This window comes from Rattus rattus, chromosome 1 (assembly GCF_011064425.1).
Source record: "Rattus rattus isolate New Zealand chromosome 1, Rrattus_CSIRO_v1, whole genome shotgun sequence".
Taxonomy (NCBI): domain Eukaryota; kingdom Metazoa; phylum Chordata; class Mammalia; order Rodentia; family Muridae; genus Rattus; species Rattus rattus.
The window spans coordinates 54,579,890-54,607,756 of record NC_046154.1 but is presented as its reverse complement, the minus strand read 5'-3'; the positions used below and the strand labels follow the sequence as shown (position 1 = coordinate 54,607,756).

The 27,867-nt window shown below is 45.0% G+C and overlaps 1 protein-coding gene across 1 annotated transcript in view; it reads left to right on the top strand.

The window, feature by feature from the left end:
- Pgm1 (phosphoglucomutase 1) overlaps positions 1–27,867 on the top strand; it is a 59,484-nt gene that overhangs the window by 22,782 nt on the left and 8,835 nt on the right. The window contains exons 2-8 of the mRNA XM_032901777.1: positions 9,276–9,438; positions 9,834–9,980; positions 11,269–11,394; positions 12,418–12,608; positions 13,890–14,044; positions 16,795–16,910; positions 26,095–26,230. Of these exons, the coding sequence (XP_032757668.1) occupies positions 9,276–9,438; positions 9,834–9,980; positions 11,269–11,394; positions 12,418–12,608; positions 13,890–14,044; positions 16,795–16,910; positions 26,095–26,230 (1,034 nt within the window). The remainder of the gene's footprint in view (positions 1–9,275; positions 9,439–9,833; positions 9,981–11,268; positions 11,395–12,417; positions 12,609–13,889; positions 14,045–16,794; positions 16,911–26,094; positions 26,231–27,867) is intronic.

Here is a 27,867-nt window from a genome sequence, read left to right as displayed (position 1 = left end):
GCTTTCCAGCTTGCTGATGAGAAAGGGATCTGAATCTTTGGGAGGCCAGGAGCGAAGGGGTTCATAACTCTGCCATTGTGAAATTGATTGGGCCCGAGACCAGTATGAAAGTCCCTTGTCTGAAGGGACCAATCCTTAAATCCCCCATCTGGTTTAAATGTAATCTGTGTCATGGTGAAGGAGTACTGGCAACGCAGGCGAATTCATTAGGCCAAATTGGGTTCGCTCTGCTCGACAGTAGCGTTTCTGAAGATGAAGTTCAACCTTTGCTGGAGAGCTAAAACGGATGAGCTTCTTAATAGCTGCCCCACTTAGTCCGAGCGGCTCGGGGAGCTTAATGTTTTTAATGCCTCTTCTTTCTTACCCCACGTCACAGTCCGTCTAACACTGCTGCTTCTGGTAATATTTTTATATGAGGTTGAGTTCTGTGGTGTCGGTAAAATTACGACTTCGTGTCTTTTTTTTTTTTTAAAAGAAAGGAAGCTTTCTCCAGTAATCGTCTACCGTGTGTCCTTCAGGCATCCCTTTGCATATTGATAAATAAGAAACTGGGCATGCGCAGCCATCTAGGTGGAATCACGTTTGTAATTTCAGCTTCAGCCCTTCACCAGCAAGTGGCCCAGCTGCAGCAGCAGAGCGCACGCTGAGATGCAATGTGCTGGGTGGGTTTGCCCAAGCCCTCTCGTGCCCACGTACCCCCGAATGTACCCTGGAACATCGGGAGCTCATTAGGAAGGTTGCAGTGCCTTGGGTCACTGCTCTGTTAGTCCAATGAAGAGATCACTGGAATAATAGTTCATAAATCTAGCTCTTTGGTTGCGTATGCCAAGACACATATGTTGGTCTAATTTGCAAGGCTATAAGAAACGAAGGGGAACTTGGCACAGAACCTAAAATAGATGAATTTTTTTAAAAAGCTACTCATAATAAGTCAAAAAAAAAGTCATGGTAGATAGCCATGAATAAAATAAGCTTGCCTTTAAAATCAATTTCAAAGAATTTCATTTTTAAAAAAACAGGAGCCCTGAATAAGCTATAAAAAAAAAGTGGTTGGTTTTTTGGCTGTCTGGTTCTCAGCCTAACACACGAGCTTCACGAGCTGTTCCCACATCTGCAGATTTTCTTTCTCTTTGCTCCCAGTTGGCAAGGCCAGCAGTGTACCTTTACGGTTTTGCCTCAGGGGTATATCAACTCTCCAGCCCCAAGTCATAACTTAGTTTGAAGGGATCTTGATCATCTGACTCTTCCACAAACTGTCACGCTGGCCCACCATATTGACGACATTGTGCTGATTGGTCCATGTGAGCAAGCGGTAGCAACCACTTTGGACTCGTTAATAAAACATCTATGTACATCAGAGGATGGGAATTAAACCCAGCCAAAATTCAAGGACCTTCTACTTCAGTGAAATTCCCAAGCATCAAGTGATGTGGGGCAAGCAGAGATTGATCTTCTATTAACTATTATTCTATTATTGAAGGATAAGTTACTCCCCTTGTCCCCTTGGGTGTGTTACTCAGGCCCATGCACCAAGTGACTGGGTAGACTGCTAGCTTTGTGCGGGGCCTGGAGCAGGAGAAGGCTCTTCAGCAGGCCCAGGCTGCTGTGCAGGCTGCTCTGCCACTTGGACCATGAGATCCAGCAGACCCCATGGATCTTGGGGTGTCAGTAGTTGGTCAGTGTAGCCAAGTCTGCTGTATGAAGGGCACCACGCTCCCCTGCCAGTCAGCTGCTTTCCCACCATGTGCCCAGTAGCTCTGGTGGCCCTGTGCTAGGCATCACCACGCCACTCCTGCTGGCTAGCTGCTTACAGAGCTTGTCTGCTGTCACACCCAAATTGGCACCTTGGTAGATAATTCTGCTTTTCAAAAGTGGTGATTCACAGCTCCCTTCAAAACCTTACTCTCCAGTTCTTATCAGGCTCCCCAGACCTGTGGTGTGACCAGCCCTGGTTTACTTTTTAAACATCTTTAACAACTTCAGAACTTTGATGATATGGCTTCTTATTTGGTAACTTCTGCTGACCCAGAGAAGAAACTCACAGGTATGTATTTAAATCAATTATTAAGGAAACCTCAGGGGTCAGAGGATATTTGTTACTAAATTTGTTTACATAAAATGTTTTTAAAACATTTTAGGTTCTTCAAATGCAAAAGACCATTTGCTTCACTAAAAATATTTCCTTGAGAAGTCTGGAGAAATGCAGTTAAAAGAGGGTACTTTGGTTCCCAGCACCCACACCAAGCTCACTTCACAGCCACCTGAATCTACACACTCAGGGCCTCCATTGCCCTCTTCTGGTCTCCATAGGCACACGCACTCAGACATGCACATGTTGTACACGTAAATAAAAATAAAAACATTTAACATATTTTCTTGAGAGTAAAATCTGTTTAAAGAGGCACAATATCACAGGCCTGTATGCCAGCAGAAACTAACAGGACTTCAAGTTCCAGTCCAGTGTGAGCTTCATGATCAAGGCCAGTCTGGGCTACATAGTAAGACCCTATCTAAAATAATTAATCGTATTATCCTATTATTTGTCTAATTATTAGTAACTGATCCAGGCCTATATACATAGGAAAATACATCTATCAACTCCTCATTTTTCTGTATTTCTCAAAAAATGTGGTGAGTCCCCAGAGTCATTTTTCTATAAATTTAAGAGAGGAGCCTAACTGTTGGTTGGTGGATACTCTTATTAAACCATTTTTACCGCCAGTGCTGGCATTGCCCGTGCTGACAAGCACAGTCTCCCCAAGCCGTACTCCAGCCCTATTTGGTTAAATTCCTGGCAGCCAACGAGCAGATCTCTTCTGCTAGCTGATTATTCCTCTTCTACCTGGAAGGCATGAGGGAAGGACATAATCCTGTGGGTATCAGAATGGCATCGAAACGAAGAGACCAGAGGTAACTGAGATCCTCTCTTCCATTTTAAGCTTGACCTTTTATTTGCTCAGTGACTCCAAGCAACTTTAGCTGCAGACGGCCCAGCGGCTCCAGTTCAGGGGGCAGCAGGAATAGTGAGAGCCATACCAGGTATCTTGTCCTAACCTGCTTTAGGAACTGCAGTTGTTCCATCTCAGCCTTGGCTTCAAGAGCTGAGGCTGGCAGCTCTCTGGTGTCTGAAACCAAAGTCTGCAGCAGGCAGCCCTGCGGGGCACTGTGCCCTAACGGGAAATGAGGCAAAACTAATTGAAGGGTGTTCTGCTTCATTGTGTGGGCAGAAGGATCTTCATCCGAATGGCTTTGAAGATCTGCCTTGTATGGGGGTATGGGTGGGTGTGTGACCCGTAACCTTCTCTCAGGAGACAACCACCATAGGGAATGAATGGGACTTCCTAACCGACAGTGATGGTCCAAGGAAAATTTCTGTGCTGTTTACTCAAAGGACACCGTGGCAGCTCCAGGTCCGATAGAGAATTTGGGGGACCCTCAGCTACTTCCTGGACACCCTCACAGAGCCAAGTGTTGGATATGAAAGATGAGCGACTTTGAAGAATGGATTTCTGGGACGTACAGGAGAACAGAAGAGGGTCCACTCCCACTGCTGACTTTTGCCACAGTTCCTTACCACGACCAGAAGCCAGGAACAAGCGGATTGCGGAAGAACACCTATTACTTTGAGGAGAAGCCTTGCTATCTGGAGAATTTCATCCAGAGCATATTCTTTTCCATAGACCTAAAAGATCGCCAGGGGTCGTCACTGGTGGTTGGTGGAGACGGGCGGTATTTTAACAAGTCAGCCATAGAGACAGTAGTGCAGATGGCAGCTGCCAATGGGGTTGGTATACAATAAGTATTGTCACGTCTCTGGCCTTCCGAGTAACTTTCCTGCAGAAATACTCAGACCCATCTAGGTGTGGATATAGTCTACGCCTCAGTTCTAACGCCTGCCTAATTCCATTGTGACTTTGGAGCTCGAAGGTCGTGAAAATGGTTCGGAGTTAGAGCAGTGACATAGGGACGTGAGCATGAAGTTCAGCCTTGCGTGTGTCGTGCTTGGTTCCTGTAGTTTGGGAAGTACCTGCTGCTGTGTAGACACATAAATCATGTTCCTGGCCCTAAGCTTTTGCAACTGCTTGCTAGCTAGCTTCTAGAATTACCCCTGTCCTGTGGAGAGAGCTGTCATGAGTGGGGGCAAGGGGAGGATTTGCAGTGTGTTCAATGGCTTCCTTGTTGAAGTTCAGTCATTTGTCAAACAGGAAAACAAAGGCTGGGCATGCTGTTTGTGCATCTTGGTTGTCATGTAAAAAAGTACCGGGGCGAGGACTGGGGGGTGGCAGTTGGATGTTAGATGTGAGTCTGAAGGGAAGACCGTCGCAGAGGAATCTACTTATAATGACCTGAGATACAAAGAAGCCCTGTATTAGGGTGAATTTGTGCAGCAGGGCAGAGACAACGGGTCTTACATGGCAGTAATGTTAGCAGACTCTGGCCAAGGGCTGCTATGGCGGACCCACGTTGTCCAGATTAAGCAAATCTGAGGGAAAATGGCAAAAGCACTGGTCTTGAGAGTAGAACGGCTCTGCAGCCCACTTTTATAGGAAGATGTATGTCCGGGCTTTGCTGCTTTTGTTCTGGAATTCCAACCCAAGTGTGTGTGCGTGTGCGTGTGCGTGTGCGTGTGTGTGTGTGTGTGTGTGTCAAATTATACAGAGCTAAAATTTGGAGCACACATTCTATTACTATCTACAAAGTTTTAAAGTTTGTTGTACTTTTTTTGGGGAGGGGAGGAAATCCTGTCCTGGAGACCATAATATTTAGCACTGCATCAAATGTGTTGGGCATTCATTTTGAGTCTGTTTGAATGTGCCAAGCAGGTGTTTGGAAAAGCCAACAACAGCGAAAGGCACGCCACCAGTGTAAACTTAGAGGTGCTACTTACTACTGTCTGCGGTCTGGGATTTCAGAATCCGAATGCTTGTCATGTAAAAATTGCTGATAAAGAGCTCAAATATGAAATTATTATGAAGCATACACATTTTTAAGATAAAATGTGACGCGCCGTAAATTTCATCTTTGAGGAGCGCTGCTCAGGGAATGGTGTTAAAGAGGCTTTAATCTTTTGAGAGGACAAATGGAACATTATTTCTCCATACATCTAGGCTGTTGAGTGAATCCGGTACACTGTCCCCTTTGCACTGATAGATTCGGCTTCATTAAAGTTTTCTTGTGTGGAGCTGAAGGATGTGGGCGAGGTGGACGGAATGGTAATCCAGGCAGACCCTGCAGACTTTCTCTGATTGACTGTTTGAAGGTTTGCTAAATAATACATTTCAGAGATAATAATTGATTAAATGTGGTAACTGCCTATTTGTTAAGGCTGTGGCAGCTCAAGCAATATTTTCAAGGACATTCCATATTAAAATATAGCACTACACCAAAAGCCGTCCTGCTGGCTGGCTGAACCACTCTGAAGACATTTAATAGACTGATAAAGTGCTCTAATCTGATAAATTCCTGCGGTTCTAAGGACCTTGCCTTAGTTTCTTCTTTTTCTAACATAGTCCACATTCCGACAGCTTTACCATCTCCGGTTGTGGTAGGATGCAGGAAATCTAAGGGAAGGATGGTTACCACCGTGGATTTTAGCAAAAGACAGTGCATCTCACCACTGTCAGAACCCCCCCCCCCCCATGACTAGTTTGTGGAGGACTTGTAGGCACGGTAAGCTAAATGGAGCCAGTCACTCTCTCCTTTCTGTGTGCTGGGGCATCTGTACCTTCCTTTTCTCTACCTGGTGCATCTGAGAAGTGTGGGGTGCAGTTAAGCTTCAATAGAAGTTTCTCTTTGTTCTCATTTGCATGGAGCTGTCTACTTTTAATGGATATCTTAATGCACAAAATGAGGATTTGGTGGGTCCACGTAGACTGCATGTTGTCCCCGTAGCTTTGAACTTGGAGAAATTTTAGAGGTTAAATAAAAGGACCGTGCTTGTAGCTAGCAGGACAAAGAAAAAACGAGGAGGCATCTTCCTCCTCCTCTCCTCCTCCTCCTCCTCTTTTTAAACAAAACACCGAGAGCCACCAAGCTGTATTTTCCCTTTCTCAGGGAAGGTAGCATGTAACATCAGCTTTGTCATGTTAAGCATTTACAGTGGCATTTGTAATGCAGTACAATCATTGTCCCAAACAGAAACTCTGTACCCACTAAACAGTCGTTCCCCATACCTGCTTTTCCCAGCATCTGGTGGCTCTAACCCTACCCTCCGCCTCTGCACGTTTGCCTGACCTGGGCTCCCTCCTAGAAGTAATAATCAGTCCTTGTCTTTCTGTGTCTGGTCTGTTTCAGTTAGCATAATGTTTTCATGCCTCATCATGCTGGAGCACGGGTCAGAATTTCATTCCTTTCTCTTGGAGTTTTAAAAAGCTTTTAAGCCAGGCATGGTGGTCAAATCCCGTAACCTCAGCCCTTGGGAGGCTAAAGCAGATGATCGTGGAGTTTGAGGTTAGCCTAGGAGATCCAGCAAGGCACTGTCTCAAAATAGAAAGTAAAACAATTAGTGTTGGTCCTATAGACGTCTTTTCCAGTCACTTCCCTCTGCGTAGAGAACAGTGCCGTCTCTGGATATAATAACTAATTTTTAAAAGCATTTAATTGTTTTTTAAAGGCATAACATTGTTCACCGACAGAGCTGTTGCAGTTGTGTGGGTCAGTGGTGTTAACTGTATTTACATTGCTGTGACTCGTCTTTGGGATGTTATCATCTTTTATTGTGTTCCACACCCAATGAACAGCTCCTCATTTCTCCCTCTACCCCTACCCTCACGCAACCCCCGACAGCCAACATCCTTCTTCCTGTTTCTGTGGTTTTGATGATTTTAAGATAGCTCATGTAAATAGAATCCTGCACGTATCTGTCTTGGAGATGTCCCCAGGGTTCATCCATATTGTAATGTGTGACAGGAATTTCTTCTTCGTAGTCCACTTTATCTTTACTTCTTTACCCCCACCCACTCCTTTACTATGCACCAGCCTCCAGCTTGGCTTCTGTCTCAAGGCTGAGTAATGCTCCTGTGTGTGTGTGTGTGTGTGTGTGTGTGTGTGTGTGTGTGTGTGTGTGTATGTCTGTGTGTCAGTGTGTGTGTGTGTCTGTGTGTGTTTGTCTGTTGTGTCTGTGTGTGTCTGTGTGTGTCTATGTGTGTGTGTGTCTATGTGTGTGTCTGTGTGTCTGTGTGTGTGTATGTCTGTCTGTGTGTGTGTGTGTGTGTGTCTGTGTCTGTGTGTATCTGTGTGTGTCTGTGTGATGCATTGTGTATCCATCCTGTCTTCTGAAGCAGGATGTCTGGGTTCTTTCCCCCTTTCGCTGTTGTGTGAGATGCTGCTAGGAACTCTGGTGTGTGAGCCGCCGATTCCTGCTGGGTGGGAGGGATTTGGGGACTGCACAGCAGGGCTTGGTTTTTAGCAGGACAGGGTTGTGTTTAAAGACCAGCTGATGAGCTTCATGACCGGAGGTGGGATGGGAGTGCTTGCCATGCTACAGCCATCTTTAGGAGGAGGGTAAGTGCGCTGCCTTCCCTAGTCAAGGCAGTCCAGGGGAGCCTGCTTTAGAACCTTTAGCCCTTCAAGAGAGAAGCAGCCCTGGGTTTTCTTGCCTTGATTTCCGATGTCATTTTTAACCTTTTGCACAGTCCCCGCAGCCTGCAGTCATGGCTGACCACAGATCTTACCATAAGGGACAGGAGAATGAAGGGGGATGTGCATGGTGAACCGTATTGTTCATCAGACCCTCCTTCCATATCAAATATATAAAAACTGAAGGAAACGTTGGTGTGTTCAGTGTGAAAAGGCATCTTCAGGTGACTCAGACAACAACTAGTAAATCACAACTCCTACGTTCCCCTCAGAGACAAGTAAAATTACCCGATTCCTGACTTGATTTTTAAAGTAGTTACGTAGCGAACCCCCTGGAGGGCTGAGATGGTCCCATCTCCCCTTTCTTCCACATATATAAACTTAATGTCGTGCTTCTGCTATTAGTCCAACTGTGGCCATAGTTCTCTATGTGCAGCTGCATTCATGTGCACACATCCACACAAGGTGTGCACACATATACACATCATCAAAAATAAAAATAAAATTTCAAAAAGGAAAATACATCCTCCACCACCAAGTCATTTCCATTACAAAAAAACCAAACCAAACCAAACAAAAAACAAAAACAAAAACAAAAAAAAACCCAAGCAAATAAAACTAATGGAAAATTAAAAGCAAAAGATGTCCCTGATCCTTTCTTTCAGAATAGTCAATGGGGACAACACAAACTCCCCACCTTCTAAGTATTTTTTTTTTTTTTTGGTTCATTTTTTTGACTGGGACTAATGGAAACCCAAAGGGCCCTGATGCTTTCCAGGTAAGCACTCTACCACTGAGCTAAACCCCACCCCTAAGTATTTTTAATATGGCAGTCCCACCTCCTCCAAGGAGCTGACCAAGGAGCCTTTTCTACTTGGGTTGTGTTGAATCAGGTTTCATTTTATGAAGGCAAATTTCAGTTTCAAGAGCTGGGCTGATACCATCGGTTAGAGATGCAGGAAAGTCAGTCCCAGTGTCCCTTTCAGGTAGATGGGAGGACCGGTTTCCTCAGCAACACTCCTCACCATCTTGTCTTAGGCTCAGGAAGTAATCCAGCTATATCTAACATGGTAAACCACAAGGAATCTCACTAGATACAAAAGCCAGACTTGCCTGAAAAGAAATTTGCAAAGTGCGTTTTGTATTATTCTTGACATCAGGTACAATCCTTTTGCTTTCTAAGGGCCTTAATTGAGAAAGCTTTTTCTTTGGTTACAATGCCTTTAACTAGTTAGGCCTAAGTTCTTTCTCCCCTTGTGGATGGGATATATGCTGGAGCTGAATAAAATGCAGGCTTTCTCACAGTCCTTTAGTACGTCCACACTGAGAGCCTGCCCTGGATGGACTCTTACGCATGCACTGTGTTCTTCTTGCCTTATAGCACCTCAGTGTGCGATTGCAAAGCTACAAAGTTCCACAGGGTTAAAAGGAAGGAAGAGAGGGATGGAGGGAGGGAGGGAGGGAGGGAGGGAGGGAGGGAGGGGGGATGGAAGGAAGGAAGGAAGGAAGGAAGGAAATGGCTTTGCTCAAAGCTCTGATTCTACCTCAGTAATGTGGCACAGATATCCAAGATGCTGATGTTTCCTTAAGAAAAAATCTTCACTGGTCCAATGGTGTCTTCATTGTCCATTTTCTTCTCCTCCTGGCATTTCTTTATAGTAGCTTTGCATTTATATGTTGTGGATTTCTTCTCCTAGATCGGCCGCCTGGTTATTGGACAGAATGGAATCCTCTCCACTCCTGCTGTATCCTGCATTATCCGAAAAATCAAAGCCATTGGTGGGATCATTCTGACAGCTAGCCACAATCCAGGAGGGCCCAATGGAGATTTTGGAATTAAATTCAATATTTCTAATGGGGGTGAGTATTCCGTCATCTTAAGGACAGGTAGATACAGTTGGATAAGCTAGCACCTGAAGCCCTGGGCACTGACTCCCACCTTAAGGGCTTTGCTTCCCTTTGGAGATGGTAAAGTACATCTTAATCTCCAGCTGCTTTCTTTGTGATGAATTGTAGCTAGCATGGTATTTTGCTTTAGAGAATTCTAATTGGTATTGGCTCCCAGCACTTTGAAGGTTGACATAGAAGAATTACGAATTCAAAACCAATCCAGATTGTATAGTGAGAATCTGAAGAAGGAGTCCTGGTACTTTGTGATTCGGTGGAAGCACGCTAGGGTCAAGTGATTGCTGAGTGTGGGTTGTGTTTTCTCGTGAACTGCTCGTGATGACCTTTGCTTGCTCTGTGATTTGTAGGTCCTGCTCCAGAAGCAATCACTGATAAAATTTTCCAAATCAGCAAGACAATCGAAGAATATGCCATTTGCCCTGACTTGAAGGTAGATCTCAGTGTTCTGGGAAAGCAGCAGTTTGACTTGGAAAACAAGTTCAAGCCCTTCACAGGCATGTACACTTTTCATATCTACTGCCCTTCACAAGCATGCTACTCCTCTCCTCGCCCCACACGCTCCTGTGTCCAACCTGAGCAGTTTTTCTTTGGGGTTTTATTCAAGTGGGTGTTCAGCTTTGGAAGATGGTGGTCTGTGAGCATTGGCTGGATCAATTACTCAGCAGGTCTGGAGTGTGCTTGGGGAGTGTGAATGATGTGGTGATATATGACTTTGTATGATTAGCTTCCAACTCTCAGGCCTCAGTTTCCACAATAGCCTCGACTAGAAGACCTGTGTGGTGAATCTTGTTGGGCTTCTACTATACCTGTGTGTTTGTCCATTTTATTCTCATAGCCAGCCTGTGGGGACAGCACTGTCACTGCAGACTTTCAGCAGAGGAAGAAGCAAAACTAGAGAGAGGTCAAGAAACAGGCTGGCACTAGTCAGTGAGCAGGAAAACCAGCATTCAGACTCATCGAATGGCTCCCAAGCCTGGCTCTTGATTTCCCCGCCTCCCCTGACATGCAGTTCAGTCCATCAGGCCCTTTGTGAGGGTCAATTGAAAGTCCCTGAAAACGCAAGGGTGGGTCCCATTTTGTGTTGAATGATAGGGATATGGTGAATAAACATGTATAAGTTCATATTCAGAAGATGAGAAGGCTGCCACTGGGACCTGCATTTGGCCTAGCTCACTTTGTATTGTTTCCACTGGACAGCATTAGGGAGTGCATTGAGGGCTGACAGTTGCACTGTGATAAACACCAAGTGCCATGTGTTCTTAGGGTTTAAAAGCCACCACTAGAGTGCTCCATAAACCCCTTGTGCTTTGAAAATGTCCAGAACTCCTGAGCAAAGACACTTTTAGCCACTAACAGGAGATACAGGAAGTGATTCATTGAGGAAACTTTTTTCCCCCTGGACCTCTAAAATGAAAATTAAAGAAAAATGGGTGTTATCTTTCCTGTCATCCATGATTCCAAAAATAGAAGTGACTTGGGGATATGTAGGGACAGTGGGCGGCAGCATAGCAGAGGTCAGCTAGCCTCTGCTGAGAATTTGTGTGTCCCACCCTAGCTGTGCAAGCTCCTGACTTTCAAACCCTGAGCTTGTCTACAAAATCATGTAAATCACAAGTAACATCTGTGTCTAGGGAAGATTGTTAGTATGTTTGAGGTGACATTTAACAGCCGTCACAGTCGCCCTTGTGCACAGTTACTGCAGGTTCACTGAGATATAGTTAGGTTGGAACATAACGGTCTGATATGTTTTGTTTTTCCTTCCCATGTCACTTATTCTCACAGTGGAGATCGTGGACTCAGTCGAGGCCTATGCCACAATGCTGAGAAACATCTTTGATTTCAACGCACTGAAGGAGCTACTCTCCGGCCCAAACAGACTGAAGATCCGCATCGACGCCATGCATGGAGGTACGAGCTGGTGGCTCTGCAAAGACAGGGAGCTTCTCTGCTGTGTGTGCCGAGATGCCTCCACAGCCCTCTTAGGCCTCCGATGGCTTACACGGTGTTACTTCACAAGCATTTCAGATTCACATTTGCACATTTCACATTGCAGATTTCACATTTACGAATCTCATTGCAGGCAAGCAGACAGTACAGATGTCCCTGGTGGTGAGCTGGTGTGAATCTCAGTGTTTTCACACCAAGCCCTGGGCTTCCAGTCCCTTGCAGCTGTTGTGGGCTCTCTTGTGTCTCTCACATTCTGCTTCTGCACCCACATACACTCTGAAGAGTGACTTTGGCCTGCTAACTAGCCAGCTGTGGGGGACATGTTCTCGAGCCCCACCCCCATTGCTTCCACATGCTTTTCTTAGCTGAGGGCCGGGGCAAGCCAAGGATTAAACTCAGCAGCAACAGGATGTGTATCTCACGCCCTTCTTCCTCTGTGGGCTGTTTGACCAGGCCAGTAGAGACAACCGTGACTATGACCTGAAGCCACGAGACTTTCCCGTATATAGATCATGAAAATTCATGACTATTTAGACTCTGCCTATCCTGCAGCAGTTCAGGACTGGAGAGTATTTGAGTGGCAGGGGTGTGGAACCCACAGACTTGTCTGTGTGGTTGGGGAAGGATGCATTTACCTGAGCCCTTTCATGGGTCTGAGCAGAGCTTCCTGATACACTGCAGACTGCCCTGAAAAAAAAATCTACCATTGGATTGCAGCCTTCCAGTGGGTCTTTGCTGGCCCTCTGGTTTTGGTCGGAGGAGTATCCTTCCACCTTCATATGGAAGGTTTGTGTCCTCCTCAACTAGTCGGCAGAGCTCTGCACATGTTTAGGGAACGGACAGAGACTCAGTAGATGACTCCTTTCAAAGACTATGGTGTCTGGGGATAGGAAGTTGCCCACGCCATTCTTATTCCCACCCTGCAGCCATTCCACATTTTAATAAGTTTTAGGGTTTGGCTATTCATCCTTTAATTTGTTACAGTTGTGGGACCGTACGTCAAGAAGATCCTCTGTGAAGAACTTGGTGCCCCCGCAAACTCAGCTGTGAACTGTGTTCCCCTGGAGGATTTTGGAGGCCACCACCCTGACCCCAACCTCACCTACGCTGCTGACCTGGTGGAAACCATGAAGTCAGGAGAGCATGATTTCGGGGCTGCCTTTGATGGTGATGGGGTGTGTATAAGAACATTTAAATGGTTTCTCATGCAAGCTGGGCCTTGCAGACGCAGGGGGAAAATGGACAGTTTCTACCAGGCCATTGGAGCCTGCTGAGTAGCTCTCAAGAGCCCTTTGTTACACGGGAGGCCAGGGCCAAATGATTAAAAGACCTTCTTGAGCAGAAACAAAAGGCTTTGAAATATAACCAGTGCATTGGATTTCAGGCACTCGGATTTGCTGGGTGGGGGTGTGGGTCCCAGTTAGGATTTAATGACTATACTCCAGAAGCTGCAGGAGTTCTAGATACTGGCCCTAAGCTAGTCTCAGCCAGGCCGATTAGTCATTTAATCTTTACAGAAGGTTTCATCTTTCTTATAACATACACGTGCATTTCATCTTATAACATACCCGTGCATTTGTTAATACCAGCTGGATAGTGAAGCTGTTTATAGCCAATATAATGAGTATGTTAAGAGAGTCAACGTTCTGTGCTTTCCCTAAAATGAAAATTTCTCCTTACATTGGTAACCGTGTGACAACAAAGGAGATTGTGTAAGGTGCACATCCCTGTGTGTCATGGACAGTAAATGCTCTGTTTATTATGAGTTTTTATTTTTGCTGCTTCACCAGCTAAAAGCAACTGCTTCCTGAAAATTAATATTCCCTACATCAAGACTTAGGAGAACTGAAGGGGCTCAGAGCAGATGCTGTGTCACCAGGGATCTTCCGATGGAGTGCAGGATGCGCTGCCGTTTCCCCTCGAGTCTCAGGCGCTCGAGTGCCCGCATAGGAGGCACCTTGGAAGCGGCAAGGGTGGCGGCCTTTTTTTTTGGGGGGGGGGTCCGGTAGCAATCGGAGGGAACCATGATTTAGAAGTCCTTCCTTGAAGAAGTCTGCCTTTGTTCCTCAGAGGATGCCCAGTAGACCTGTCAAACTGCATAAACAGCCAACATTTCCTCTCTTGTACATCCTTTCCCCTCCTCTGGGAGAGACATGATTGGTTCCAGAGTTTGGAGAGGTCTAGGAGGTTAAAGTTAGTGGCCCCAGGAGGGGGAACAGAGGGCTCAGCTCAAAGGAGGTTTGTGCTTGCATTTTAATTGAAACCAGTTTTAACTCTTGGGCACGGAGGTACCTTTGGACCCACAGTGTTACACAAAACCACCAAAAAAATCCAGTGTTTAAAGCCCAGTGTAAGTGTAGGACCCAGGTTGAATTTTGGAAAACTCCACAGATTATTGTCTCTCTTGTTTGCTGTCTGATTAAAAGGTCTTACATTGAACCTTTTTTCTTCCCCAGGATAGGAACATGATTCTGGGCAAGCACGGGTTCTTTGTGAACCCTTCTGACTCTGTGGCTGTCATCGCCGCCAACATCTTCAGCATTCCGTATTTCCAGCAGACCGGGGTCCGTGGCTTTGCACGCAGCATGCCCACAAGTGGTGCTCTGGACCGGTAGGTCTCCATTCTTGGGCCCACCTGTCTCCCATCACATTGTTCTTCATTATGCCAGCACCGTGCCTGGAGCATGTGTCCTCCGCTTCCAGGATAGCCTGCGGCTGCAGTCTTTCTTGAATGAGGTATTTACAGGGTTAGCTCTCTTCTAAGGTCCCATCAGCATCCTGCGTTCCTCCAGCCTGGTCCTCGCCACACTGTGGTCTGTCAGGCTATCTGTCTGATGGCTCCACAGCTAGGCTGTCACCTCTACAGAGAAAGTACTGTCCTTTTCACCATCTTAATTCTGCGTGGCAGTGTTCCCAAATAGGATGCACACAGTGAGTAAACGAACGCTAGAGATAAATGAATGGTACTTTCTTTGTAGTCAAGATGTTATTCTTGATCTATGCTGGGTCCCTTTTGTTGAGCAGTGTGCACACACCATGATTGAAAAAGTATTTTGAGGGCCCTGGAGAGATGGCTCAGCAGTTAAGAAGAACACTATTCTTCCAGAGGACCAGGGTTCGATCCCTAGCCCCTCCATGGTGGTTCATAACCATATATAATTTCAGTCTCCTCTTCTGGCCTCTGAGAGCACTACACACATGTGGCATATAGGTACATGCAGTCAAAACAGCCATACACATGAAATGCATTTTTAAAGAGTCATTTAAAGTGACTTCAGACTTTAATCAAAACTGATTCCCCTTGCAGGCTTAAATGCAGTGATGCCTCATTTGTCCAAACACTAAAGCAGAAAGTTCAATAGGGAAAATACATGCCCTTTGCATGGATCTTGCAACAGAAGATCAGTGGCAGTAAACAGTCTCAGAATTTCTTACACGTCTGTTCACTTGGGCATTTTTTCATTTATAAAAGGAGACTTATGAGGCCCATGGAAAATGATTAAAAGTAAAAGGTCATAAGTAACAAACAGGGGATGCTTTAGAACGTATCAGGACCTCAGGGTCTTCCGCTGAGTTAACAGTGAGGAGTGAATGAGTAAAAGGCCATGGGTGTGGGAAGGGAAGAGTGTGTTGGTCCAGGTACTTACAAGAGTGGCTAGGCTTACGGAGGGTCCCTTGGCCAGGACAGTAGATATTTTACATATTTGATTAAGTCATTCAAGTCTTATTAAATGCTGTCAATAACCTCACTGTAATGGTGCATGTCCAAGGTCAAGAAGGCTGATTAAATTCAGCCAGCTAGGGAGCAGCTACATCAGGGTAGCTGGATAATGAAACTATTCAGAGTTAATATAATAGTGTGTTAAGAGGATTAGCTTTTTATTCTTTCCCAAAAATGAAGATTTTGTATATAAATTTCTCTTTACATTGGTAACCGTGTGAAAACAAGGGATATTGTCTAAGGTGCACATCCCCATGTGTCACAGACAGTAAATGCTCTGTTTATTATGATGAGTTTTAGTTTTGTTGCTTTATCAGTTAAAAGCAGCTGCTTCCTGAAAATTAATCTTTCCTACATCAAAGATTAAGAAAATTGAATGCAGAGCCCCTGCCCCCAAACCTTTGAAGGTGAGGTGATGTCAGAAGTATGGCTGCCTCCACCCAAGTCAATAAGGAAATATTAGTGCTGGGACGGTGAGTGGAGTTCTTCATGTGCTTCATCTCGTGCTCCTCCCCGGACCCCGACTTCAACAGAGAGGAGCTGCGAGTCAGGAGGTGCCAGCCTTGGCGAAGACGCCACAGCTGACCAGGGCAGTACCCAGAAGCCAGTGTTTCTGCCTCCAGATCCGGCATTTGGAACTCAGAGCTGGTTGGTGGCCACACTATGGTGCCCTTGAAATACCATATTCTGTATCTTCTCAGGAGTACTTTAATTATAACGTTTGGAAAAACTGATAACCTGTATAGACTCAAAACCGAAAAACCTTACTTCAAATAAAAGTGATCTCAAGGTCCTCAGAATTGTAGATATGATTTTCCCCACCTAACTTTGCTTGAGAAAAAAGGGCAGGAACCTGGAATGTATACTTTACATTAAAACTACCAAGCACCTTCCACTAGTCAAACAGAAGGGGTTTTGGAAGGGTTTTTTTTTTAAGTCACTGAAAAGTTCTTTCTTTATTCATCTATTTATCAGTGCTGGGAATCTGACGCAGGGCTGAGCGTTTGAAGCATGCTCCCCACTGCTGAGCTACAGATCCAGCCGTTCAGAGAGGTCCTCAGTAGTCTGAGTCTGTATAGGAAGGAGTAAAGGATTTGTAGGAGGAGAAAGAGGCTGCTTATGACAATGGATGAGGCTGTCTGGAATGGGAAACTCCACAGTGGGACATCTGGTGATAAGAAAGAAATGCTGGCCTGACGTTGAGTACTGGGCTGTGGGTCATGTGATTTGCTCTGACCCGAACTTTCCCTGTGAAATGCTGACCTCGGTGATTATTCATGAGCACACCAAAACACCATTCTGTTGCTCTTTATAGAATGCTTGTAGATGTGTTCTATATCCAGACCCGTGGGTTTCAGTGCCCCAACCCTGCTGTTTTACTGCAGTTAAACTTCAAGTGTTAAACTGATCTGAATTAATCTTTTCTTCTCTTATTTGACCCACGTTCCTCTAGATCCATACAGAAGAGCCCCTTGTGCCTAGGTTTCCCTTTCTAATTTTCCTCAAATCGCAGAATCATGGTGACCTCTGAGCAGTGTTAAATGGGACCCTTGCCTACAATGATGGCTGATCTTTTCCATCCTCACATGGCCCCGGTCACAGTCCTGCTGTGATGTAACTTTGATTTCATGCCTTTGAAGGGTAGCAAACGCCACAAAGATCGCTTTGTATGAGACCCCAACTGGCTGGAAGTTTTTTGGGAATTTGATGGATGCAAGCAAGCTGTCCCTCTGTGGAGAGGAGAGCTTTGGGACTGGTAAGTGGCACTCGTGCTAACATTTTTTTTCCCCTCCCACAACTGCTGCCTCAGGGGAACATTGAGACTGCCTAGATCCTGGGATAGCTGATGAGCCCTAAATCAGGACACGGTTTATTTATGACAACCCGGTGAAGTATACACATTGGAAAAGCAGTGGGTGCATTTGGACAGGAGGGCTGGCTTGACTTTCATAGGATTACAACTGCTGAGACAGGAAGTTTGGGGGCCTTCTTGGCAGCATTGGACATTGAGTCTCTGGGGATTAAACACAGGGTAAACACAGTTTTCTTCCCTTCGTGGCCAAGGAAACCTTAACAAATGTTTTCATTTCTAAGAAGAAATATGGCAGAACAAGTCACTTTTTTGTTTTGTTTTGTTTTTAATGTAAGAAAAGGTTTAGGCATGGCACTAAATCTTTCCCTTTTATAGATCCAAGTTTTCTGCAGCAACAAGTTGTGATTTATCAGGGTTAGCTAGAGGAGACCTTGAATGTGAACCCCAGTAGATGGGTGAGAATAATGTGAAGATGCAGCCCTGGCACGAGGGTCTCTGTGTGGACCGAGTTGGAGGAAGGGTGGCATGGAGTAGAACTGGTGATCTCTGAGCCCCATGCTTTGTTCACACTCCCATGTCTGCCAGTGCAAACACTGATCTGAACTCCGGCCTCCCTCAGATCCTGACTCTCCCTACCCTCCTGTCTCATCACATCTCTAACAGTTCTTCTTCTCCAGACGTCTGCACAGCACGGGCTCATTCCTCGCCATGCTGCAGGGCTCTCAAGTAGTCCCTCTCCTTACATCCTCTCCGCCCAGCATTTTAAAATGCAGGGGTTCATCTGTGGTCCTTTGTTACTCTCTGGTCACCGTTTAGTTTGCTGGGAGGTCTGAGCTGATAGATGCCCGGCAGGTTTTTATGAAGCTCCCAGCCATTCACTGTTCTTCAGAGAATGGCAGCACTTCTTGATAACAAATTAACTTGATAGAATTTGGGGTTAAGAAAGATAGGTGAAGTCGGGCAGTGGTGGCACATGCCTTTGATCCTAGCACTTAGGAGGCAGAGGCAGAAGATGGCTGAGTCTGAGTTCTAGGATAGCCAGGGACCGAGAAACCTTTTCGAGAAAATCCAAAGTGGGGTTGGGGTTGGGGTGGGGGGGTGGGGGTATGACAATGGTGAATGTGGGGTTGAACAATGTCCACAGAGGACACTAGATTTCCCAGGATTCTGGGTCTTTAATATGGGAATATAAGACAACTGCTTAGTCCTGTCCTGTATCACCAAATGAGGGCAGTGCCACTTAGCTCTGGGAGCTGCTGCAGGACTGCTTCCTTCGAGATGGTCTTTTCCCCAGGAGTTTTCAGCGGGTCAGTCGGGTGCAGCACGAGCCAGGCTTCTGGTCCTCCCCTCTCTCATTTTCTGTGCTAGGAGCTGAGTCTTGAGCATGCTAGGAAAACACTCTGCAGCAGAGTGACGTCCAGCCCGGTCACTCTTCTTCACGGGAGACACTATGTCTAAACTTTTACGTCTGTGTCCCTAATGGGCTGCATCAGCGCTGAGCCAAGAGAACAGGGAAGAATCTAGAGCCAGGTTTTCTCAAGGGTAGATTTGAGGAAGAACGCTAGTTTCCCGAAAACTAGTTTGGGAAACTTGGTCAGAATGATATTAGTATTTGAAAGCTCCAGAACATTTTAGTATAAGAAACCTGTTAAAAGTTTTACTCATTCCTCTACACACACACACACACACACACACACACACACACACACTCACTCACAGAGAGAGAGAGAGAGAGATACACATACACACAGATTTACACATATGTACACAGACACACAGAGATATATACACATACACATACATAGATACACACACACACACACACACACACACACACACACACACACACACATTACATGCACTAACATTTTATCCCAGCGATCCATGAAGGAAGCATTCATTGTGCATAATGGGTCAGAGGTCAGAGCCAAGCAGGAGTCTGGCATTGACTGAGAAGCGGCCTGAGATCCAGATACCACCGCGGCTGTCACGGGCAGGCGGCAGATCTTCAGGTACCAGTAGCAGGACTGAGACCTTGTCTTCCTCAGGCTACCCATTAGTCCTTCCTCCAGCTTCTTCACTTCACTTCACTTCACGTTGTTGGTAGACTCTCCCTCACCAGCTTCTAAATGCTTTTGAGTCCTTCAGTGCCTTTCGTGGGTGTCATGCCCCAAACTGATCCCAAATCTTCGGGACCTGGGAATTGAAGAGTGTGGGGCGGTTGTTTGTAGTGAGCTGCCCACTCTTCTCTCTTTGGTGCAGTTCACTTACAGTTCGTGTGGAATACGAACCCATCTGTCAAGGAAAATTGTCCTTGTTATCTTTGTGGAGCTGATTGCTTTGAATGAGAGTGTCAGTCTTCAGACTCCTGATTGATCAAGTCGGTCCGTACTTATTAACCCATTCAGCCAAACCTGGTGCCCGTCTCGGTTTTCTCTCTCCTTGATACCTCTCATATTCCAAAAGATAAACTCTCATGTGACAAACCCACAGCTCTTCTCATCTAAGAAAAGAAATCGTTAAGCAGTTTGTAAGAGATGAACAAATTGTTGCATTGCTAAGTGTGGTGAAAACCAGGCTGCATGTTTGTGTCTCTGGTGCTGCACCCAGGTGGAACTAACTCACTCGGCTGGATCCCTGGTTCCTCCACAGCTCCCCTCAGGTTGGATGCCGGGGATGTTTCCGTCCTCTGCACGCTCCAACTGGTGGCAGGCGGTTTCTCAGGAAAGCCTCTATGGCCTTCTAGCATGAGTCTTCCCTTTGTGTACTCACCGCAATGATTTTATCTACTGCTGTTCATGGTGGCTGCACCAGACCATGAGCTACACAGGGACAGAGCTTGATCTGTCCCGGGTTCCACTGTATTCAAACAGCCTCCTGCTGGCCCAGAGAAGAGGTGTTGAGCGAATGCTGCTGAGTGAGAAAGGAAGAACACTCCTTCCTCAGCACTCTCTAGACAGGTGGTCCCTGCTAGAGGGAAAGATACTGTAAGTCATCGTCTGTGATGTCCAGTATGATTCTGGAACCGTAAGTGCCAGTCAGTATTTTTGATTTTTGTTTTTCTTGAACATAATGGAGAAGCCTTACATCACCTCTTGTAATGGAATAGGATGCTCGTGAGGTCTCAGCTCCACCCCCACTCTGGAGCCCAGGACAGAGGACTCTGCCCTTCTGTAAGTGTTTGCAAAGGCGAAACCATGCAAACAAGCAAGACTGCAGAAGCAGTAGCTCATGATGTGAGACAAACCGTAGGCTTTTAAAGAACAGGCCTCACTACCGTGGACGCAGCATTCCTAAGGATAGATACCCTTGCCGTTCTTCCCACAGAGACAGCAACTCTCACACAAGTACCTAGCACAGGTCTGGACACACCCCGTGGCATCAGCATCATATGTGCCAGGGATAAATGTGGTTTTTGTTAGGACTCAGAGTGGGGAGGCAGAGCTGGGCAGGGTGTGGGCCTCCTGTTTTCAGTTGACCTCGTGGTGCCAAACTGGTTGTCCTCATAACCGTAGGTAGTGATGACACGCAGTGACAGTGATGGTGCCGACCCACTTTGGTCAAGTTAGGAAATTCAAAGTGGAGTAGTTCAGAGTGTCACTAGTTTTGAAATCCTTCAGGATTGGAAGGTTTGGGGAACAGAGAGGAAATGTTGGGGATTAACTTGGAGATTTGCGGTCAGTTAGGATCTTTCCACACCTGGAGACTCACGTGTTGGTTTTGTTTCCTTATCCCATCTAAAAAATGGTGACATATCACACGGGGTGATAACAAATTAATATATCCACTTCATTTTCTTAATAAAACCTCCATTTATATTTCTTTGTACCAATTTATTCCTTAATTGCTCATTGGACTTGGCTGTGTCTTGGTAGTCTGTAGGCATTTGGTAAGCAAGTTGTCGTCTTGGAGGAGTTTCTACCTTTCAGAGACACCAGACCCCAACTATGTAAAGTGATAGGAGTGTTGGACCAGGTGCTCAGAACTTTCTCCTCAGAGTGCCTGATGCCTGCTGTAGAAGGTCCAACTCCGTCTTCCCATTCTATTTGCCTAGCTTTGAGTACATTTTCTGATACACACAGAGCTTCCAGGACCACAGCAGCATCCTATGTCTGGAGATGTTACAGGCAAACTGTCCCAACGGGACCAGGCTTGGACCGAAGTTAGATTTAACTCAGGTTACTCTCACCTGCGTGTCTACCTCCCCACCCGTGTCTCGGTGCTCATCTGCAAGGATGGGAGACCTACCGTGGTACGTGGAACATACTGGCATTGACTCCATTTGTTGACTATAAAGTAAAGTTCATGTTAAGACAGTTCCTGTTGTCCAGGCACTCACTATCTCCCACCAAAGGCACTCTGTAAAATGCAAACCCAGTTCCAGGGCAGTCACGAGGCTGTGCAGAAGATGCTAAGCAGAGAGCTGGGAACTCCTGGGGGACAACTTCTTGAGGGTTGGAGTGGGCTGCAGAAGGCTTTCTGTGGAGTCAGTCCTTTCCAGCTGCCACTAGTCGACCACAGAGAGGGAAACAGGATGCGACTACATCCAGGCAGCTAGAAGCTGACCATTCTGTGGCAAACTCTTCTTGAGAGCTGTCCTGAGCCAATGGTGGGCATATCACAGAGTCAAGAATAGGGTAAGATCCTGGGGGAATGGTAGCCACAGCACAGAGGGGTCAAGGGTGCCATGAGGATGTGAGGGTGAGGTGATATTAGTTAGGCCTCTAGGGATGCATGGAAATTTCCAAACAGAGTTGTGTGTTCAGGAGGGAGGGAAGGGCAGAGGGAGGGAGGCAGGCAGACAGACAAGACACCGATACTTTCAGAGCAGTCCATGGTGCCATTTTGCAGCTGTCCCACCCCTGTCTCAGGCTGTCATCTGACAGAGGCAGATGCCAGTGAGGCTCTTGAGATGCCCATGCCATGGAAATGTAACCGAATCGCTAAACCGTTAACGTTTGGCTCCCTCAGCTGCGGTTGACATTTTTCTTGCCTGTGACCCAGAGCGTGCCCTGACAGAGCCCAGTTTGTCCTTACCACGAGGTGCTGATTAAGCTGGAGTACTGTGACAGGTGTTGCGAGATGCTGAAAGGGCAGAATTCCCAGGGGTTCAGTTAGGCCCTGCGCTGGGAAAGAGTGGAGACGTTCAGAGCAAACCCAGCACTGCTCTTCTGCTGGCGGGGGTGACAGTGGACTCTCCTCCTTACATTTAAGAGAGCGTGGCTTCTTGCACCTTAAAAAAAACTCAGGAGGGAGGGGAACTTCTTCGAGAGGGGAAAGTGGCATTTTTCTTCCCACTGTGCACAATGAAAGGACATTATGTTTTGAAAGCTTAATATGGTGAAAGGAAAACATTGCTCTCCCCTAAACATTTTGCTTTTCTCCGCACTTCTAATAGCGTCTTGCATTTGTATTATAGAACATCAAACAGTCTGTGCCTCTTCTCTGGATCCTCATAGCTGGGTGAGAAGGCAGGCTTTCCTCCAGTTTTGCAAATGACCAAATGGAGACTTTTCCAATCAGAGAAGAAACCTATTAGGACCCAGATGGCTCCTAGGAGCAGCAACTCAAAAGTTGAGCTTTTCTGTCTTCCTATGAACAACAGCTGTGAGAGCAGGTTAGCTGCATAGGCTCCGTGCCTCTTTTCATTAGGAACCATCAATATTCATCAGAGCGCCAGGCTAGAATGTGTGTTGATATCACTCAGGGCACGGGCTTCCTTTATGATAGTGAGTGTCTGTCTGATTCAAGTATTTCTAAACAAATTAGTCAAAGTTGGTATGATTTTTTTTTTAGGTCTCATTTTCATTTCTCATAAAGAAAAAAATCTTTCTTTTTTAGAAGTGGAAATATCTTCATGCTTTCAATGTAGCAACCATCCCCCATAAGGAAAAAACCTAATGTAAACTTTTAACTTTATTAATTTGTTTTAATAAAAAGGAAGTGCAGGTGTGGTGCACAGACCTGCAGTCAGAGCACTTAAGGTTGAGGCAGGAGAGCTAGAGGTTCTCACCAGGGCACACAGGGAGACCCTGTCTGTAAGACACAAGGGATGGAAAGATGTTGAACCGCTAAGGGCACTCACTGCTCTCGAAGAGGACCTGGGTTCAGTTCCCATTACCCATGTGAGGTGGCCCCACATTCAGTGAGGCCAGTTCTAGTGTTTTTTATGCCCTTTCTGGCTTCTACAGGCTCCTGCATGTACATGGTGCACATAAACACACACAAAGTTTCGCACGCATACTCCCAAAAGTAATTCTAAATAAGTCTTTTTTTTTAAAAAAGTGAGGCATAGATAAATAATTCCAAGCTATCATGAATCTCCAGTATATTGGGGAAGCTGCCAGAATCTTCAGAATGAACTGTTCCAAAATATCTCATTTGCAAATGCCATGAGAGATGGGGAGCTTTTTATTCCTCAATATGGCGATAAAAGTAAGTCTGTAGATAATGAAATTGGTAAATATTTCCAAAATATAAAGCCTTATAACTGCCTGAATTTCTTGCAGCATCTAGGTTTTGAGATTCCCTTTGCTTCTTGTCCTGGTTGTTTTTTTGTCAACTTGACATAAACCCAGGCATATCTGGCAAGAAGGAATCTTAACTGAGAAGATGTCTCCATTACATCACCCTGTAGGCAAGCTTGTAGGGCATTTTCTTGATTAATGATTGATGTGGGAGACCAAGCCCACTGTGGGCAATACTGCCCCTGGGCAGGTAGTCCTGGCTGTTTATAAAAGCAGACTGAGCAAACCCACGGGAGAAGTCTAGTTAGTAACATACCTGTAAGGTTTCTGCTCCAGTTCCTGCCTCCCGAGTTCTTGCCTTGAACTCTTCCCTTCATGCTGGGCTACAGCCGAAGGAAATACTTCACTCCTCCACACCATGATGTTTATCACAGCAGTAGAAACCCTAACAAATTTCTAGAAGTAATATTCATCAAAGCGAAAAATCTTGGAAGCAAAAAGGTTTTGTTTTTGTTTTTAATAAAAAAGAACAAGTTTTGGAGTAGATGAATTAATTTACTTGCTCATTCATGCACACATTCATAGTTCCTTACTAAATTTCACTTGCTATTCTGGTCATCAGAACTAGTTACCAAGATAGCAAGTCTCTAAGAAGCACATTGCTAGTGAGGAAAACAGAAGGGCGGGGCTCAAGGAATGTGGTTATCAGCCCAAAGGTCTTGCTTGGGTTGCTATAGAAGAAGAAAGAACACAGAACTCATAATTGCTCAGAGAATTGCTTTGAGAGCTTGTCTCAAAGAGGAGGGGATATTTGAGCTGGGTCTAAAAGGGCGAAAACAGGAAGGAAAGACGCTCCTGAACATGCCCACAGAGTGGCCAGCATCACTCCAGATGCCCTAAAGCACCAAGGAAAGCAAGACCAGGTGCAAAGGCAAGGAGGACAGGAAGGCATGTAAAGAATGCAGTGTGGCAATGTGGGACACATGATTCTAAAGATCGTGTTTAGTCCTCAAGAAATAGAAAATTAGCTCACTGTACTATATACTTTATCTTACTATAAAAAGTTAAAATGCTAATAGTGAAACTTTTGGCTCATATCTGACTTCTAAAAGTGGTCTTCACATACACGCGCGCGTATGCGCGCGCGAGTGCACACACACACACACACACACACACACACACACACACACACACACACACACACAGACACTCTGTAGACCATGCTGGCCTTGGACTCAGATGTCAGCCTGCCTCTGTCTCTGAGTGCTGGGAACTTAGCAAGCGAATAGCAGGATGTGCCACATCACTCGGTGGGTCCTTGCTGGTGTAGAGAAAGCTGACCAGAACAGGCTAGCTTCCGCCGAGAGTTGCATACTTTCTTCCTTCCAGATTGCCTGTCAGGAGAGTGGGGTCAGTGCGCACCCCAAGAGCACTGTATCAGAGCCTCATTTCCGCTGTGCTTCCCCGAGCTTAGGGCTCTAATTTTACATCTGCAGCTCATTGTCAAGCAAGTACCAGTGCTCATTGTGGTCTAATTTACCTTCTTAAAAATAATGTCAACCCTTCATTATCATTGATTGATTCATTTTTGTATGAATTGCCTGCTTATCTTTGGTGTGTTTTTAAAACTTAGATCTTGCTTTTCTCTTACTAATAACATTGTTTTTATACTCTTTTATATTCTTTTTTATTGTGTTATAATCTGTTTATTTTATTTATTTATTGTTTTACATATTCACTTTATATCCCACTCACTGCCCCATTACCAGTCACTTCCTCTCACAATCCTTCCCACTTCCCTCCAATGATTTGTTTTACAATTGTAAATATGTAGATTCTTTAAGCTGTATCAATGACCTTTAATTTTATCTATAGTATAGTATAGTGCTATGAAGAAATAGGAATTTTTAAGGTAGATAAATGTCAGTTGTTTCCCTTTCTGAATAGTGGCTTTACCTGTATTTTTTTACTCTCATGAGTAAAAAGGAATTTATATATTTTCTAGTATTTAAAGGTTTTCAATCCCCCTTTCCCCTTTTTTGAGACAAAGCTTTGTATGACTCAGGTTGGACTTGAACTTCTGATCCTCCTGCTTGCACCTCTACATGTTGGAATTACATGTGGGGCACCATCATGCTTCGTAGGGTTTTAAGTTTCTAAATTTTAACTGTTTTCATTTTAGGAACAAACCCTAAGGCTCCTTTACAGTAATGAGCCAGTTATGATAATATCATTAAGAATAATACACCATTTTCCCATAGGCTCAAAGTGAGATTTTATTAACTCGAGTCTCCTCTATATCTGTGTCTCTGGGTGCTTTGTTTTATTCCATGGTGCTACAGACTGTTTTAATTTACTGAGAATTTACAATGCCAATTTTATTATTAGTTATTGATATAGGACTTTTCCCCCCTACACTAATATTTTGTAGTCGATACACCAAGCTCTACCAGGTTATCCCGCAGATGTTTATCGATGTCTGCGGATTTGATTCCTAAGTCACTTCCGTTGTTTGTAGCTAGTGTGCCACTTGGTTGCACTCGCGAGCCCCTCCGTGTCCTGTAGCCCTCAGGAGAGCCCTTGACGGCTTCAGTAGCCTGTGTACTGCTGGGCTTGCTCTCGAGGACTCTTGAAAAGCCACCGTTCTCCTTACCTTGCAGGTTCAGACCACATCCGAGAGAAAGATGGACTGTGGGCTGTCCTGGCCTGGCTCTCCATTCTGGCCACCCGCAAACAGAGCGTGGAGGACATCCTCAAAGACCACTGGCAGAAGTTTGGTCGGAACTTCTTCACCAGGTCAGGCACCGTCTGGATTGGGTTGGAGAGATGGTGGGAAAGCGAGCAGAGAGAATTCTCAGACAGGCAGTGTTTGCTCTGTCTGTGATGATAAGGACACTCAAGTTCACTCTCACCTTCTTATGCTGGGGACTTTGAACGTGATTTGATCAGGGTCAACGTGAATTCAGCCATAAAGAACAAAGATTAGCTAGCTTAATTAAAAGAATATAGGCTTTATAAGCATTTTTAAATGTATCCATCAGGTTGGCAGGATAATGACACTAGATTTGGGTTCACAGAAATAGATTTGAATTTGATTTTGTCCTTTTCTGAGTTAGGGAGTCATTTACCCTTTGAGTTCAGTTTTCTCATCCATAGAAAGGAGAATATCGGTTTGGCTATTGAGAGGACGGAGTGACATCAGAATCTGGAGGTGTTTTGTAAACTCTAGAGCTCAAAGGCCTGGAAGTGGTTTTCCTTAAATTCTGGAAACAATGCTCAGTTCAAATCTGCCTTTCTGACTCATTAAATAGGACCCATGGCTTCTCAGTCACTGATCCAACAAATATGTACTCCCTAATTTTTTTCTCCCAGGTACTAGTGATTATACTGGAAACAAAATGTTTAAAAACACTTAACAATTCTTTTTTACCATGTATACTTTTATTTTTAAGAAGTTTTAACGTGTGGGGCGGGGCTAGAGGTGCAGCTGGTTAATAAAGTATGTGGTCAGTATGTGGGAGGCTTTGGGTTCAAGTCCTAGAAACCCCCAAGTTTTTGTTTTACCAGTAGTGTTTTTCACTATTTCTAATTTGCCTATCCTTTAATAAGTGTAAGAATTAAAGAATTGTTTCCCTGGATCTTAATATTTTTGTAAAAAGTATATTAAAGTAATATTATATGTAAGAAATTTATGGATATAATCTCTCTGGTCCTCGGTTGCCATTTTTGTTTTGTTTTATTTTCATTTTTTCCAAGGCGGGGTCTCACTGTGTTGCCCTGGCCTCAGACCTCAAACTCACAGCAGTCTGCCTGCCTCTGCCTCACAAGTATTTCCACAAAAGACATGGGCCACCATGCCTGGCTTTATTTTGTTTGTTTTGTTCTTACTTTCTCATTTTTGTATGTTTGTTTATTTTCTTAGTTGCCTTTTTAATAAAATAGGTACATTGGACTGGAAGTTTTTAAAAGAGAAATAAATGTATATATATTCCAGGACTGATAGTCTACAGTTTTCATAAAGTCAGAAAAGAATTCAACCCTAAGCAACTTGAACTCATTAACCTTTCAAGAGGATTAAAGTACTCTTTTGTTGAAAGCATAAGTTAAAAACTGCCATGTCTTATCATGAAGAAGTCCTAGGAACCAATCAGGAGTGTCCTCTCTAGAAGCAAGAGCACCTGGTAATTCACAGTAGCAATCATGGACTCACTCTCTAGGCCCAGAGTTTCACAAAAAAACACACAATGTTTTTATGCTCCATGGTGTCTCCTGAGTCATAGAGACATCATGTGAATACCCCTTGAATAGATAAATGAGTGAACAGTAACCAGAGTAGAGTAAGGTTGAGTGATGTTCAAAGCTTCACTCTTGATACAAAAGCACACTTCCATATTGGAAATGTCTCATCATAGCTTTACTCCGTATCAACAACA